The sequence below is a fragment of the Boleophthalmus pectinirostris genome, unplaced genomic scaffold, assembly GCF_026225935.1.
Source record: "Boleophthalmus pectinirostris isolate CB_2022bp ecotype Guang Dong unplaced genomic scaffold, ASM2622593v1 HiC_scaffold_2, whole genome shotgun sequence".
In the NCBI taxonomy this organism is placed as follows: Eukaryota; Metazoa; Chordata; class Actinopteri; order Gobiiformes; family Gobiidae; genus Boleophthalmus; species Boleophthalmus pectinirostris.
Window position 1 is genome coordinate 27110597 of NW_026571152.1, and position 16522 is coordinate 27127118.

Consider the following 16522-nt stretch of genomic DNA (forward strand, 5'->3'; position numbering starts at 1 on the left):
TGCCACTCGCTGTTTGCTTTTTAACACAAACCTATAGCATCTGGGCTTGCTGAATGTTCGCACTGCTATTTCAATGTGCACACAATACACGTGCAGCGGTGTCGCACAAACCTGTAGCGGTGACAAACTGAAACAACTGAAGTGATTTATTAAATTTGCTGTCTGTAAGAAATAAAACAAATCTCCTACACTATCGTGGATTTATTTCAGTCAATCTATGGTGGCTGTTGTGGCTCCACACTTTAGATTGCCCAAGTGGGTGCTGGAAAAACATCATAAAGTTAAGCGCAAAGAAGTAAAAAGATTTGCGTAAAATTTGGGACCTTACCCAGTGTGCACTTTTTGATCTTACGTGGCTTATTTAATTCAATTTAAATGGACTTCACCAGTGATTTGGTAGTGGATGTCTGGAAATCAAGAGAATATATTTACTATCAAGTAACTGTATGTGTGTTTGTGCAAAATCTAACCAGTGGAGGGCAGCAAAGAAACAGATCTGCCGGAAACCAGGAACAAAAAGACGCTTTCCTCTGATTTGCCCCCATGTTCGAGCGCTACCGTTCTGCAAGAATCATTCAATTTATGAACAAATAAAAAAAAAACTGCTGTTGAAAACCTGAAAATTGCTTACTTTACGAAAATGTCTAAAACCTGGTCGCATCCACTTCCTCGACGATCACCGGGCAGGTAATTGCAATATTACCCATTTGCACAAATAGCATTAGCGAAGCCAAATTGTGAACCCACTGACTATAAAGAGTATATTATATATATATATGTTTTATAATAACGCATGCAGTTAAACCCACTCTTGTGCAGAATGATTTTAAACGCGTTGACTTTAAATTATGTTATAGTTTCCACGCAAGTCGAGCCCTCAGAAGACCAGCGCCGTACCACAGCAAAGACGATCGAGGCGATGATCACAAACACGGTTTAGACAGGTGAGCTAGGAGTTGCCTTTTTTCCCTTGAGAATGCTACTACTAATTGGGGTATTTCTTACTTTTCCTTTTGTCATTTCCAGATATGAAGAGCTTGAGAAATCGCAAACGTGCCCAACTGTAAATTACGAAGGGTATTCAAGTCAAGAACAAGGCAAGTATTTTACTTTTACTTTTTTTTTTTTTTTTTTTTTTTTTAATCTTTAATGTTATTTTTCTGTCTCTAATGTTATTCCTTTCTGGGCCATCCAACAGCAAAAATTGCCATGCCTTCTGGTAAAGTGGAGGGCGCCCCATCAGATAGGCGCAAAGCATTGTATCAGAAATTCTACAGACACTTGCAAGAAGAGAGGAAACCAGCTGATTGTGTGGTCCTTTCTGTCACCAACGAAAACCCGTGAGTGATTTAAAGACAATCCAGAGTGTTATTTTTTTATTGATTGTACTTAATGTTCTTTCCTTTTGAACACTTTGGAACTGGCCCATGCCCAGTCCACCTCTCTTTTAAAGAAAACAAACAAACAAACATTCATAGCTAATGGATTCCAATGGCATTTTACACTCCCAAAGTAATTACACAATAATATTTAATCAAATAAAATGACTAATATCAGAAATTTCACATCATATTGGATTTATGTTGTCAAACACTGCAAAAAAAACAAGCAAACAATGTGTTCAATGATTATGTTTATAGCGATGACCTTTTATGTTCTGTAATTCACATTGTTCGCTGTAAATGTGCACCATTTATTTTTTTGTTCTGATGTTTGTTCTTAGAAAGACAAACTGGTTTAATGAGTTGTGGGAAAGGTCTGTCTCACACAACGCACAATAGTTTAAAAAATATATACAGTTTTAACATCTTTTTATTGCACCATTTAATAAGTCCTTTTTAGAGTAAACCTGACCTCAGGAATGCCAGTCAAGCTTCTTAATACTTCACAGAAGTGCTCTTACCGCCCTGATGTGCTGTCAAAAGTAAAACAGTACTAGACTGACAATTACAATAAAGGACTATTGATAAAACAGTGAATAAAACATTGCTTTATATTTTCAAATATTACTGACACGATTTCAACATTTTGCCACCAATCAGAGCCGCATATTTTGACACCATTGCTATTGGATCCTAAAACTGAATACTGCAATTTGCGATGTAAGCAAACACATCTTAAAAGTCAACAATTTGGTTAGATAGAAAAGGAGATGGAGAGATAGATGATCTTAATGGCTTATCCATAATAAAGGAATAAATAAATAAAATCATTGACAAAATCTAAAAGTAATAAATGTTTTTCTCACCATACATATTTAATACATGGGTCACAATATTAATGCAATCTTTTAGTATGTTTTAAACTTCATCAGAACAAAACTCTTATTGCTTTTACAGTAAATATCAATAAATCATTTTATTAAATTCTCTTCTATTCATATAGAGTCGTAAAGCATTTATGGCACTACACATCTGGCTGGCGCATCCTACAAGTATATGGCACAATTAATGCACTGGAGTAGTGTCATGTGCATATTGTACTGCCAATGTTGTATTGAACACTTAGATAATTTAATATTGTTGCATCCTTAATAATAAATACATTTTGGATTCAGAGTGTACGGTAGGTATAGTGCAGTAGTCCAATAAAACTTAGTTCAGCCTTTGCTGCATATTTTACTATATTTATGTAACCATGTTGAGCCACCTTCATGGTACAGGAAATCCAGGGTTTGGGCCCTTAGTTTGGGTAGGTAAGTATGCTGACATTACAGAAACTATGTCAAAAATGCACCAGAAATATTGGCATTATAATATTTAAAATGTTAAGAATTTCCTCATTTAATCAAAATTTGGATCAGTGTACGTGTAATACATGTACATAATTAATATGCATACATGTACATTCAAATATGTGTACATATTTTTTTAAATTACAGCTCATACAATTTTGTATGAACTGGACATGCATTTGTCCATTGTAGAATTTGAATTAAATTTGCTTCATGTCCCTTCCCTAAAGCAGAAACCCCAAATTCAAATACTTGCTTTACTAAAAGAATTACAGGAACATGTTATATTCATGTTACATACATTTTTTATTTTATATCCAGCCCTCCAGTGAAACATGCATCTGATAATCCTGCATCAATACTGTCTTGCTGTGAAGGAGCTAATGCTCCTTATGCTCTCAGCTCTTGCTCCACCACCCCAAAAAAAATAAAACCCTCTTTAAAGGGAACAGTGACTAATAGCGTGAACCTGTAAATAATTTAGTGTTTTGTGATTCATTGTCTTGCCCCTAGTCTACTATCACATACATTTTCAGTTGTATTAACAGTGAAGCAGCTAAAACTTAACCCCCACAGCTACATCACTGACCAGTTCAACACTCTGGACAATGGCCTTGGTGTGACTCACATTGACATTTTCCATTTATTTTTGTAAACGGAATACTTCAGCTGTTTATTGGCAGAACTACAGTATAGTGATATTCAAGTGGTTGTGCACAGCACATGTACACAGCCTCATTAATGCAGACAAATAATGGCTATAAGGCATATGTAATACGGAACGTAAGAGAGTACACATCAAACCAACACTTTCATTGCATAACACAAGCACAATACACTGTATTTCAGCTGTTCAATTGAAAAATATGTTAACAAAATGTTTCTCTTCCTCAAAGGGAATACTCCATATCACTAGGTCAAAGCTTGCAGGAGCGTGGCCTGTGCGTGGAAATGCTCTACCTTCATGCGGAGTCTGGTCTGACTCGTGCCTTACAGGACATCCGAGCTGATGGCTCTCCCTTATGTATTCTGGTGGAGCAGACAAACATAGCACTGTGTTCCTGCACAGTTATCATATTTGCACAATCTCTCAAAAGTAAGTGTCTCCACCAAGAATCTATAATTAGTAACTTTTTGATAAAACATACATTTTAATTGACCAAAATATTCTGGGATAATCCGTGTTGGGGAAATTACTTTGAAAAAGTAATTGGTTACCAATTACTAGTTAAAATGGAATAGATTACACTACTTAATTACTTAGTCTCCATAAAGTAACACAGTTACATTACTTTGGGATTACCCAACTTTATTTGTACTATTGTACACATGAATCAAATATGTGTGTTTGTTTTATTAAAGACATTTAACTAGAGATAAACAATAAATAAGCTATTAAAACTGTCTTAAATGGCATCGCATCACCAATAGATATGGGTCACATCTGCACAACACTGCTAAAGCATCTAATCTCTGCCTTTTAGGTGGTAATCTGACAGAAGTCCTGTCAGTGGGTAACTAAATGTGAAAATAGTAACTAATTTAATTACAATTATTTTCACAGTAATGCCACTAATAATTACTGTAAGTAAAATACATTTTACTTAAGTATTAGTAACTAAATTACTCCCACTTAATCTCCTAAAATGGGAAACCAGTACCTTCTTTAATTGCTGGGGGTGTGGTCGTGGTAATTTACAGAAGCCTACTAAAATATAAACTTATTTCAACACCAATCTTTGACATTTAATACATAACACATTAAACTTTTTAACACATTGTTAATTATTTCAGAATGCAATTATGTGATAAAATAAAATAAAATAGACATTTTAGATTTTCAACAATTTCACATAACACACATTTAAAATATTCATACAAACTAAAACTAGTGATGAGAAAACATTAAAAACAAATTTAAAAATTTAAATTTTTAAATCACATATGGTAAAAAAAAATTGACATTTTCAGATTAGACTGTATTTAATGATTAATAGCTTTCTTTTGATATAATTTAGTTGAAATTATTTTTCAACATTTATCAAAATGAATACAAAATTATTTGATGCAGCATCTGAGAACCAGTGGATTTCCAATTCGTATCCCACCTTCTCCAAAAAAGTAAAATAAAGATCGAATCACCCTTTTGAGCGTTAATGAAAATGAAAAAACAAACAAAGAAAAAAAAAAACTACCACGTGGCAAGTCTTGACAAATATGATTATCTATTACTCAGAGTTCTGAGTCCAACTCAACTGAATTGGAAAAACTGTACATTAAACAACAAATAATAAACTAATTTCAGTACATTTATTATTGCTTTTAAAATGTATTGCAATAACAGAACTTTTTATGCAAAAAGGTCTCTATGTATGTTATAGACAAAGTAGGAAATTAATGAATATTCTGGGATTTAGGCAATCATGAGAGGGTCTGGGCTTTACACCTAATGCCCCCCAACTATGGATTTTAACTGTCAGTCACACTTTGCCTAAGGACAATCATGCCTTCAAGGCAAAATAGATAATGACTCCTGCACATTTATTTTCTACTTTCCCTAAAAACACCACACAGGCTACAAAATATCTTGCCATTTTATAGTATCTCTGGATTATCAACATTGCCAAAATGTATTTTTTTATTTAATCGCGAAGACAAAACCCATTGTATTGTGCAACTTGTTGGCATGTTTATTCCAATCATCACGAATAAATAACCTTACCATATCCTATTGTAGTCCACCGCAACATGCCCAAAGATCAGGCTTTGGACTTTGTGGTAGCAGAATACAGTCAAGGCCTTGAAGTGCGCCCCACAAAGGACCCTGCTGACATTGCAGCAGAGACCTCCCAAATGCTGGATGATTATTTGGACAGAGAAAAGCGCAATCGCCACTATGTTCCTTCTGATGTGCGCCGCCTCCTCATGTTGTTAGCAGAAGGGGTCCATCTCTACTTGGAAGAACTAGACACCCTCTCAGAGTATGTTCTGTCCAGGCAGGAGCAAGCTGGTGAGACATATATTACAAGCCATTAAAATTCCTCTTTCTTTTTTATTTAATATTTTTTTCTGACTTTAGGTAAAACTGAGAGCGAGGTAGACAGTTTACTACCTCCTGGATTGGGTAAACCACCTCCTTTGCTACCCACACCAATGCCCTCGCAGCCTCAGCTGGGCCACTCTTCTCGCACTTTACCAGGTTACCATGAAATCCTATACCGTAGTGGTTCTCAACTAGTCTGGCATCAGGACCTATTATTAACATTTTAGTTTTTGCAGTTACTACCATGCATATTAGAACATGAAGCAACAGAAATTGTGCTTCTTTGTAACTTGACAGTTGTCAGAAGCATTAGTTGAATTACTTATGAATGAAGACCTCATTTCAAAGTACATTTGCATTTGTGTTCTGGGCAAAAAAGCATGGTCAGATTGCACCTCTGACAAAGGATCACTTCCCCCTCATCTGTGCTACTCGCATCGGACAAGACCCATTGGCTAGTCTGCGGTTCTGTCCAGTGACTATAATGGTCCCTCATTTACATGTGTCTAAGAAAGGAGAAGGCAAAGTGGGAATATGCTTCTGCCTCTACAAGATCATGCAGCTTTTAACAATCTAGGAGAAATCCAATTTGCACATTGCCCAGCCACTTGTGTACATTATGTACAGTTACCTATATTGTATTGTCCTTTCTGTCTAAGCATTATTTTTGCCGTTTCAATAACTACAACTTTTGGGTCACAGTACTTGTGTTGAGAGCCACTGCAGTTACTGCTTGTACTGAGAAAATTAGCTTTGAAGGGCATTATAACACAACATTGGCGAGACTCATTTTTTAAAATGTTCACTTCTTAAAGGCAACCCTCCTCCACTGATGTCCAAGTCATCATTTGGATCCCTACCCGCACACATGTCTGGACCCCGCGGCCCTCTGCTGGACACACCCAGATACTCTCGAGGACCTCCACGCAGATTAGGGCCTCCAGGACCCAAGGGAGGACCTCGACCAGCTCTTCTCCCTCGGCCAGGTGATTTTACACAACCCATTTGGCAAATTGTGAATCAAGTAACCTTTGTCTTTTTTCTTTATACAGGTGGACCACTTCCACTGCGACCAAGGGGGGCCCCCCTCTATGATTAAAAAAACAAACAAAATTAAACATTATAGTTTAGAATTTTTTTTTATTTGAAGTAGATTAAGATATTCTATGTGGATTCTCTGGGAGAATGTTGTCTGTTGTTTTTAGTTTTCTTTTTTCATACTTTTAAATAAATTTATTTCATTTTGTTTTTAACTGTAGTTGTTTTCCTGGTCTCTCACACCACTCTTCAGATTTGCTATTGCATTGCTTAAGAAAAGATCACTATTAACAACTATTGGCAACAATACATATACAGCAGAATGAAACACTGAAGTAGTTGTATTCTTAAATATTCATTAATTGTACTTCTTATTAAATGTTATCTGTGTTCTAGTTTGGTTCAGATCTGTGCCTGGAATATAAACATGTTTCAGATAAGGAACGGGTTGGTATTTGAACTTTACATTTGACATGGACACAAGAAACTTGATTCTGCTTCTAAAGATTTGGCAGTTGGTCTACATTCTTCATTATGGGGCTGTTTTACTGCTTGTAGCCACATGGTGGTACTATTGAGCAGCTACAGAAGCCAGTCGACCATTTCCAGTTTCGGAGCTTGATGTTAGAATTTTAGAATTCTACTCCCCATTGTTAAATCTGTAATTTTGCAAATATGTCACAATTCTATTGGGTGTAAAATGCCCTAGAGTAAGATGCAGTGAGAGGTGAGTAAAATATAAAGTAACATAGCCTCAACAAAATCAGTATGATGATGAATAATGTGACATATATGTCATAACCGGTTTTTGAAGTCTAAAGTCCTGGATTGTCAGAGTGATTTGATTTCTATGAATTTGCTGAGGAATGCATTTTTTGGCACCTGTGCTAACTTGCAAAACTACAATCTTGTAAATGCTGGTGTGGGAAAATAAATACCTGTAACCTGTGATGCGTATTCATCATTGTCACTTCAGTGTCACTTTAGGACATTTTATGGGATAAAAACTGATGTAACCTATTTAAATAACCTTACACCAGTGTCAAAGGGGGTTCTTGAAAATTTTATTTCACAGGAACCTGTAGAGTGGTCACTGGTCAAGTCAGGGATTCAAATCTTTTGGGCTGGGAGTCAAGTACAACCACCACAAAAGTAAAGCTTTCAGGTGTCAAAACTACTTGCCGAATCACATTTAATGTTGTAATGTGAATAGTGAATGGTCATTTCCTGAAGTCATATGCCGACCCTCAGCTAAGTGCCAAGTCACAACCCAAACAGGATGCTGAATTATGTTTATAAAATTCATTTTGTCTTCTTGTTATATAGAAACATTGTGTTTTCTTCTAATGAAACAACTTTGTAAAAATCTAAATAGCTTTTTTATCTGACATGTTTTAGCAGTAGCACTTCTGCCTTCAGTAGAGATGTTAGCTGACTGCCGTGACGTGCCTCTTATCAGCTGTTCTTCCTTGGCGTGGTCATTTTGATGGATCTGGCAGATCTGTCAGATTGACCATACCTACCTTCACATGGTTGTCTCTGGAAAAGTGAGTCCCATGTGTGAGCCAAGGTAAATACCCCCTCGTCTCTGCTGATGGTCCGTGAGACAGAATCCAAACAGAAAACAACAATATCATCTACAAGATTCCATGTAAAACATGCAACATTGGGAAGTCAGGAAGAACTTTCAACACAAAAAGAAACTACAACACGAGTTACAAGATCTGAGAAAGAAAAGGCAACGTGAACCTAAAGTTCGCAATATCTGACCACTGCAAAAGGGAAAACCATGCCATGGACTGGGATAAAGGTAAAATAATAGTAGTAATAGTAGGAGCAGAGGAGCACAAATACAGAAGATGGATACAAGAGGCTATTAAAATCAGGAAGCAGGGCACATGGACTATTAACAGAGACGAGGGGGCATTGACCTTGTCTCACACATGGAACTCACTTCTCCACCACCACGCATAGGCAATGGTCAGTCTGATAAATCTGCCAGATCCGTCAAACTGACCACACCCAGGAACAAAGTTGCCTTATTAGAAGAAAACACAAAGTTTCTAGAGGATGCTAAAGGTAACCATTATCTAAATCTAAATGTAAAGCCCTTTTTGTCTGACTGTTTCAGAATGTTCAAATTAATAAAACTAGTCACTCATGGTGTCAATGATTGTGAGTACAGTAATTGTAAATTGGTGAAGTAACGCAGATTCATTAAAAAGCACTTGGCTCTTCAAAAGCCAGTTTTTACACCACTAACATTGCAATTAGTAATATTTATGAGCATTAGCCATTGGGGAAAATAATCAAAAAATCTGGCTAAGGAGAATTGCACAAATAGAAATTAAAAGTGAACCTGACACTGAACCTTGAGGAACACCACAGCTGAGGACGGTTTGTCATTTAAGAATATACTACAAATAGACTTGGGTGTACTATGAGCTATTGAAGTGGTGTACTTATACTGAGTTAGTTTTCACAACTGTCTACTAACGATAAACATGGTTAATTGTGTCAAACGCTGCACTAAGATAGAGCTAAATGGTATATTAACATCTATCATCTTACATTATCTTGTCCCCATTTGGCTGAGTAGTGCATGAGTAAGACACACAGCTCCAGTTGAGTTTGTGCTGTTCCTTGTTTGTTCCTTTCCAGCTGTGGACTGACTACTGTGAGGAGCCCATCAGCTCAGGGAGTAATGGACAAACGTCTTCACCTCATTACACCAGCCTTAAAACCACTGATTGGACGCCGTATGTGATAAACTTCAAGCCGAAAACTCTTTTTCTCCACACAGAGTGATGCCTTCAAATGCTGCTTTACAATATGTAATATGAGCTTCGTTGCTTCATTCAGTGCTTGTCAAACTGTGGCATGGGTGCAAATTGTAGTCTATATTCTACAATATTGTTCTCTGAGCAACTGGCATTACTGGCAGGGTCGGAATTCAATTCCCATAATAGGTGTAAAATTGAAATATGAAAAATATGTTAAAGAATTGTATGTAGCTTGTGCTCTTACAGTTTAAAAAAAAACGTACAGCAATCTCAACTGAACTTGGATCAACAGTGCCTACAAGTTGTTTTTTTGTTTTTGTTTTTTTTTTTGCTTCCTCAGTAGCCTGTATACAGTAGGCAGCATGTACTGCAGCAGGACAGGTCCTCATTCATGACTGGCTGCAAGTGTTGGGGATTAGGTGAAGATCAGAGTCATTTTAGGGTTTAACCAACTATTTCACCATTGAAACTGGCAACCCAAAGGGGAGACTCATGTGAGGCTCATTCTGCTTTCTGATTGGATAATCGTTTTGAGAACCAAAACACCCAAATTATAACATAAACAACTTCGCCATCATGTCCAATGTTTTTGTAAGTAGGAATAAATCAGCATTAAAATTGTTATCAGTAGGCTAAAAGTTATAGCGGAGCCTATTTAGTCTACCTGGGGATACAGTTAAGCATTGTTTATAAACTTGAACAAATATTTCACAAAAAACATTTAGTTTTATGGTTTAACACTCTAAAATATTCAAATATTTCACAACATCGGGCTACAGTCTGCTTGTGTGGCCTCTTTACAACATAAGCTTCTTCTCATTATCCACCTCTACATTGCACCTTCCAGGCATAACGCCCCTGCACCCATCGAATCTCCTTTTTGTCTTCTTTGTGCTTTTTCTCACCAATAACTCACCAAGTATAAAAACGATGCTCAATTAACAGTCAGCTAAGCCCACCACCTCATGCGCTGCCCATGTCCACTTTTGTCTTGCATATCCTTGTGTTCCCTGTTGTTTTCCACCTTCCCCTCCACCGTCCACAAATCCCTACTGGATATCAATCAGAACCTATCACTCCGACTATTCCTGCTGCCGTTGTGTCAGAATTCACAGGAACTTCATCAAATGGGAAACTGTTTCATTGTTAAACAGAACCCTCGCTGGGTGAGTGCGTGCGCATCTGTGTGTGCGGCGAGACTGCGCTCAAATTAATGGAATGTGCGCGCTCTTCCACGCTGCTCCCTGGCCTCACGTGCACACGCAGAGGCAAGCTTACACACATTAGGGTGTTAATTGTTGTGATAACACCTTCCCATAACAAGGCTCTAATTATCAACATGTTTGGCCGTGGAGTGTGTATCTGGCTCTTGTGTACTTGATCATCGGGCGTGTGCGCGCCTAGTGAGGTGTGGTGCCAGGGGAAAGGTTTTCTGTGCGTCATGTGCACGTGTAGGCAATGTGCAGGGGTGCTGATGATGTCTCAGATCACAATTGTAAATCATATGACAATAGTTATTATGGCAAAAAATAAACAACCCGAACTTCTGCATGAGAAATTCACTTGGCCATATAAAGACACTCTGGTTAAGTTTAGTGGTTGTTTCTTTAAAGACTGATTAGAAACAGGGTGGGGCTATTGAAATTGCTTGGATTTTCTATTATATTATTACTACACCCAGACTGAGATTGCACATTGTGCCATCTTCCTGTGTACAGATCCAGTCCCTTTCCAATTATGTATATATTTCATGGATTGTGCTACTTTAATGATAACTAGCTGTTAATCATGGGCCCAACAAACAATTATTACTACACAAGCATGTACCAAAAGATTGAATGAAGAAATATGTGGATTATCAGACAGAATACATGGCTGACTATTGCAGGTAATTGACAGTAAAGGTAGTTTGTTGTTCCTTGACTAGCTGCTTAGTGGGTGTCTGGCCTCTTGCCTGGCTGCTTGTCTGACTCTGGCTCTTTGCCTGCTTGGTGAGCTGGCAGCCCCAGCTGTGTCCCGAGCCAAGCCCCTACACCCCACCAGATCTTAATTGGGTTAAGTTTGTCCGTCACAGATAACACTTCCTCCCTCTTCAGAGAGTTAGGAAACAAAAATGGGCTGGCACTAATGATGTTCTTTAACTGAGCTCTTTTCTTTATAGGTGGAGGGAAATTAGAAGGAAGGGGCTGGAATCACTTTTGGGACAGCTCACTGGGGGATGTACGGCATTGTTAGACACAAACCTTGACCCATTGAGAGCTGAAAATGTAGAAAAAGAAACAAAAATTAAAGAAAGTCAATTTGGTTTTGCACGTCAATGAGTAACATGTTTCTTTTTTAGAAAGCCTATGGGCAAGAACCCAGACCAAGAAAGACCCTTGCCTGCAAACAAAACATGCTAGTTTACTATATCATTTAATACATTTTATCTCCTAAATATGTAAGAACTCTATTCTATTCTTTGCTTGGGCACACATATTAGAACTTTGCATACATACAGTTCACGTTAAAAGACAAGCATAAGACGAGGTGTTGTAGACTACCTTGCCTACACCTTTTCTAGTATGAATGTGGTGTGTGAAGTGGTAGTGGTTGCACTGGTTGGAGGAGCCAATGGCTCCATATTTCCCAGGGCAGCTGTGGCAACAGAAGCAGATCACCTCCACCATGTATTAAATTAATGAATAATGTTGGGCCTGTAAAAGCTCAATACAAGTGTAAATGTTATTATTTAAATCAATTGTGGATCTCAATTCTACACAGATGGCCAAAATCTGGGGCAAAAGAAACGAAATGTAACATCATTGTCTGCAGAGGGGAGACCTGGTGGATGCTGGCCAGAGTTCAACACAGCAGAAGACAGGAGGAGTGAGGGATGCGGAGGCAAGGAGGGACAGAATGGAGGGAGATGGAGAGAGTGTGCTTTAGGCCACATAAATATAACATGAATTTGATCCGCTAGTGGCCCACCAGCGAGCTGCTAGCACAACGGACGGTTGTTCAGAGGCGCTTTGTGAGGGCTTGAACGACAGATCGCTTCAGCACTCTACCTCAGTAAAATCTGACTTTGATTCTGTGGAGACAAAAACTTGAGAATTATTGATAGTTCAGTGCGGCATGTTCCACATGGAGAGCCTGCAGTCTGCTCTTGGCAGTGCTGGATGCCTTATTTGTGCTGCACTTAATAGACCCTGTATTTATCTTAATAAGGGAGAAAGTGTGGGCCTATTTTGGATATGGCAAAAATGTCCAATGTTGCATCTTGGTGTATCTTTTTCTATAAAGCATTGGGTTTGCTATTACAGTAGGTCTAATACATCTATGGGAATATTTTCAAAAGGCGGTCAAATTTCTGTTCATTGATCGTTTCCATGTTGTCTTGGAATCAATAATGTTTTGGTTAGACATACAAGCCTAAAATTTCTTCTAATTTTAGACATGCAATTCTTCTTGTAGCTATGGTTATTTCAATTGATGTTTCTGTCTGTATCAATTCCCACTGCATGTCTGTTGGCAGCTTCTTGATGTTCTCTTGTTGTGTTTAAAAACCCCAAATCCATGCCGAGAAGACAGAGGGTGTAATCGCAAGCTATGTGATTCAACAATACGGCTCTTAGAAGCTATTCATACTGGGGCCTGTCCTTGACCCTTAAGGAGCTTGTAATGTGGGCTTTTTTCCCACTCTTTGTATGTACCGGCAGAAATGAGGTGGGGGAACAGGGGTACAGGGGGGATCCACCGCTGAGAGGGGGCTTCTGCCCCTCTATGTCCGCAGCAGTCACACTGGGGAGTATGGCATGTGCACGCACACACACAAGTGAGGGACTGGAGGGTTGGAGAGTGAGTCAGGGGCACAAGAACCCCCCACCCCTACCGGCCACAGCAAGGGGTCAGTCTTAAAGGCTTCTGGGCTTGGGAGCAGCGGTCCTGCTGCTCAATGCAGGGAGCACGTTACCCAGTTATCCATGACAACCAGAGAGACATGGAGACTGTGGGTGGGGGGGCATGGAAAAGCTCAGCTGCGGTCAGAAAGTGCTCGGTTGGAGCAGGGAGCCAAGAACAAAGCACCCAGTGATTTTCATTTTTTCTCTTTGTCTGCTCCACGTTGTCCACAACACCACTGCTTTTATCTGCATATAAAGAGGCTTTGATAGAACACAAACATCTATATACATAGTGTTACATAGTTGTGTAAAGCTTATGTTTGTACAATAAGTCAAAACAGCAAGTTCAGGTGAAACAAATTGAAACCTGTGAACAAAGCCCAGGCATTAAAACATAATGTAATTGATGTAATTGTCCATCTAACAAGAAGGCTATAAAATAATTATGTTGTGTGGCTTAGAGTAAATTTATTTATAGCCAAGAGTGATTTCTTCAATTCCTAGCACAATTTTATTTTTAGGTGGATGATAACTACATTTTAACATATTAATTTCCAAAGACACTCTCTATATTCTTAAATTAGATCTGTAGCCTAGTGTCTAGTATAGTGTGGCAAACTTTTATATCACATCGTGAATTCCATTTCCATTTTCAATCTGGATCCAACTCCACATTTTCCCTTCTCCTCTCTCTGTTTTCTCCTGGTCCCTCTTGTAGTTGCGTATATCCACCACGCCTAGGCGCTGTTGCCTAGCCGTGCCCCTCACTCCACTCTCTCTCCGCTCGCGCAGCCTGCCTCACTGCTGCCTCTCTGCCTCAGCCAACCCGGGCTGTGCCGAGCTGCTCCCTGCGGGATCAGAGCGCTCCCCCGCCGGGACCCTTCTCTCACATCCCCCTGCTGGGACGCGGCTACATTTCCAGCCAAGCACTGCCTGCCTTGGCTTTATTATGTGTGTCTGCGCCGCAGCCCCGCCAGCAGAGGCAGGCAGAGGAGGAGGAGGGAGACTGGTAGCCAGAGTCAGGACAAAGAAAAAGCAGGGAGACAGAGGCTAGCGAAGGGTTAGACTGCTGAAATATTCGCTTGATATTAATACCTACCACCGATTAAGGCAAAGGGCAATATTAACAAAAAGACATCTTGAGCAGTATCCCCTTCGGGGTGGAGATGCAAGACAGGAGCGCTATGCCCATGCCATCAGGACTCCACCACTAGTGTAGAAAAGCGGAACGGAACACGGGAAGATTCTCGGTTCGAGTCGCTGCCGCTATCTTGGAGGGAAACAAAAAAATAAACAAGCCGAAATAGTTTTGCTGCACTTAAGTCCACGACGAAGACGCGAGGAACACCGCGAAGACAAGTCTTATTTGACAAAAGCAAAATTGTTGCCACAGTTTCCGTAATATCCCATCACCTGGCTGTCGCGCGGGGCTGGTCAGTGTTAAGACCGCGCGGGACCCTGGCGCTCGCGCCCCGGTTCGCCACACCACAAACCAGAGCCCAGATCCAGCCCAGAGACAGCGTGCAGGACACACTGTCGGTGTCGGAGAGGAGACGGACACGGGAAGTTGCTCCTCTACTCCACAGGTTGCGTGTGCTTAGGAGCCGTTGCTGGAAAACGTTTGCTCTTCGTGGGCTCCACTCCGGTGTGGGGCGAGCTGCAGCCGCGGGACTAACGCCGCTTCCCACTCACAGACACGAGCTGCCGCATTGCAACAGGCGGAGAAGAGCAGCCGAGGTGAAGGAGGACAGATAACCTGAAGGGTCCTGTATGGTTAGCTCAAAACGCGGAACGGAGCACAGCAAACAGACAAGAAAAAAGAAACATTACAGAGATGTCAAGACGAAAACAAGCAAAACCACGCTCAGTTAAAGGTAAGAAACTTCGCGCTGGCATAGCCTCCAGTGACATGCCAGAAACATAACCCGAATGTCATTTAAGAACCGCATTTTTGATTTTCCGAAATATTTCCATCACATCTTTGAGCAGTTTCTCATAGACTTAGCCAAAGAGTGTCCGCTTTTGCAGGTGCTTGATTAAGCTACTGTTTGTCCACTGCGAGGCTAATTGTTTTCAATTAGTGTCCACATTGTCAGAAGATGAAAGATGGTGCTCTGGTGTGTCGTTTTTCTGTCAGCGTGGGTTGTCTCGGTATGAACTTGGTGTAATTCACATGGTTTATGGCTCCATATGATCCCCTCGTTGTGAATCACTGACTTTGTTTCTAAAGGCCAAGTGCACCACAGTATTAGGCTAGTGGTAAACATGACTTTTTCACCCCTACAGTAGCCGTCCTTTGCTGCTAAGATAGGACTAACACTTTTGAAAAACAGATTTGTAGTTGTCAAATTCAAAGAGATCTAATTTTTATCTTTTTCCCGAACCTCTTTTTGCATTCAAAGTTTGTCCCAGGGACTGTTCTCACATTGCTTTAAACAAGTATTCATTGGAGCACATGGGTGAACGGGCATCAATGCATGAGGGCATGTGGTGTCTCTGGCCTCCATGTTTCCTTTATGGGACCCAGATGGGCAACGGGACGGGCTAATCATGTTCCCCCCACATCACCCCCACTTACTTCAATATAAGAACCAGGCATCCTTGTCCAGAGTCGACAACATCTTCTAGATCATTTATCATTAATAGCTATTTTATTTGCTTAGGCTTTCAATTTGCTTCAATGGGGATACTTGAGCGCTTTGATAAGATTTTCTTTTATTAGTTTGATCGTTTTAAAAAATTTACCATTAGTGAAAGGTATCCAGACTACACTTTACACACTTTAATCATAAATCATTTCTACTGTTCGATTATTCTAGAGTGGACACTTTGGTTAACTTATAATTAATCAATGAAAATGTACTACAGTGCTTGAAAGCAGAATTTATCTGTGGATGAAAACAAAGTCTGATTTTAAAAAAGAATCTCTATATTCTCTTGTCCCTGTAGAGTAACTCTGAAACAAGAAAGTTGACAGAGAGACATACAAGTTGGCAATGTTATTGTCATATTTGATGTCCTATGAAGTTTTTCCTCTAAG

The 16522-nt window shown here is 39.6% G+C and overlaps 2 protein-coding genes across 3 annotated transcripts in view; both read left to right on the forward strand.

Moving 5' to 3' along the window:
- The first annotated feature begins 513 nt into the window (after positions 1-513).
- On the forward strand, positions 514-7030 carry si:ch211-216l23.2 (uncharacterized protein LOC565061 homolog). Its single transcript, XM_020935169.2, has 9 exons — positions 514-687; positions 858-944; positions 1027-1097; positions 1199-1340; positions 3631-3830; positions 5472-5744; positions 5814-5933; positions 6593-6763; positions 6830-7030. The coding sequence occupies exons 1-9, from the start codon at positions 641-643 to the stop codon at positions 6874-6876; spliced, it is 1158 nt and encodes a 385-aa protein (XP_020790828.1). The 5' UTR covers positions 514-640; the 3' UTR covers positions 6877-7030.
- A 7278-nt stretch (positions 7031-14308) lies between these two features.
- Positions 14309-16522, forward strand: part of znf423 (zinc finger protein 423) — a 140443-nt gene continuing 138229 nt past the window's right edge. For both annotated transcript variants that reach the window (XM_055155832.1, XM_055155833.1), the window contains exon 1: positions 14309-15356. In XM_055155832.1, coding sequence (XP_055011807.1) covers positions 15317-15356 — 40 coding nt within the window. In that variant the 5' untranslated portion in view covers positions 14309-15316. The remainder of the gene's footprint in view (positions 15357-16522) is intronic.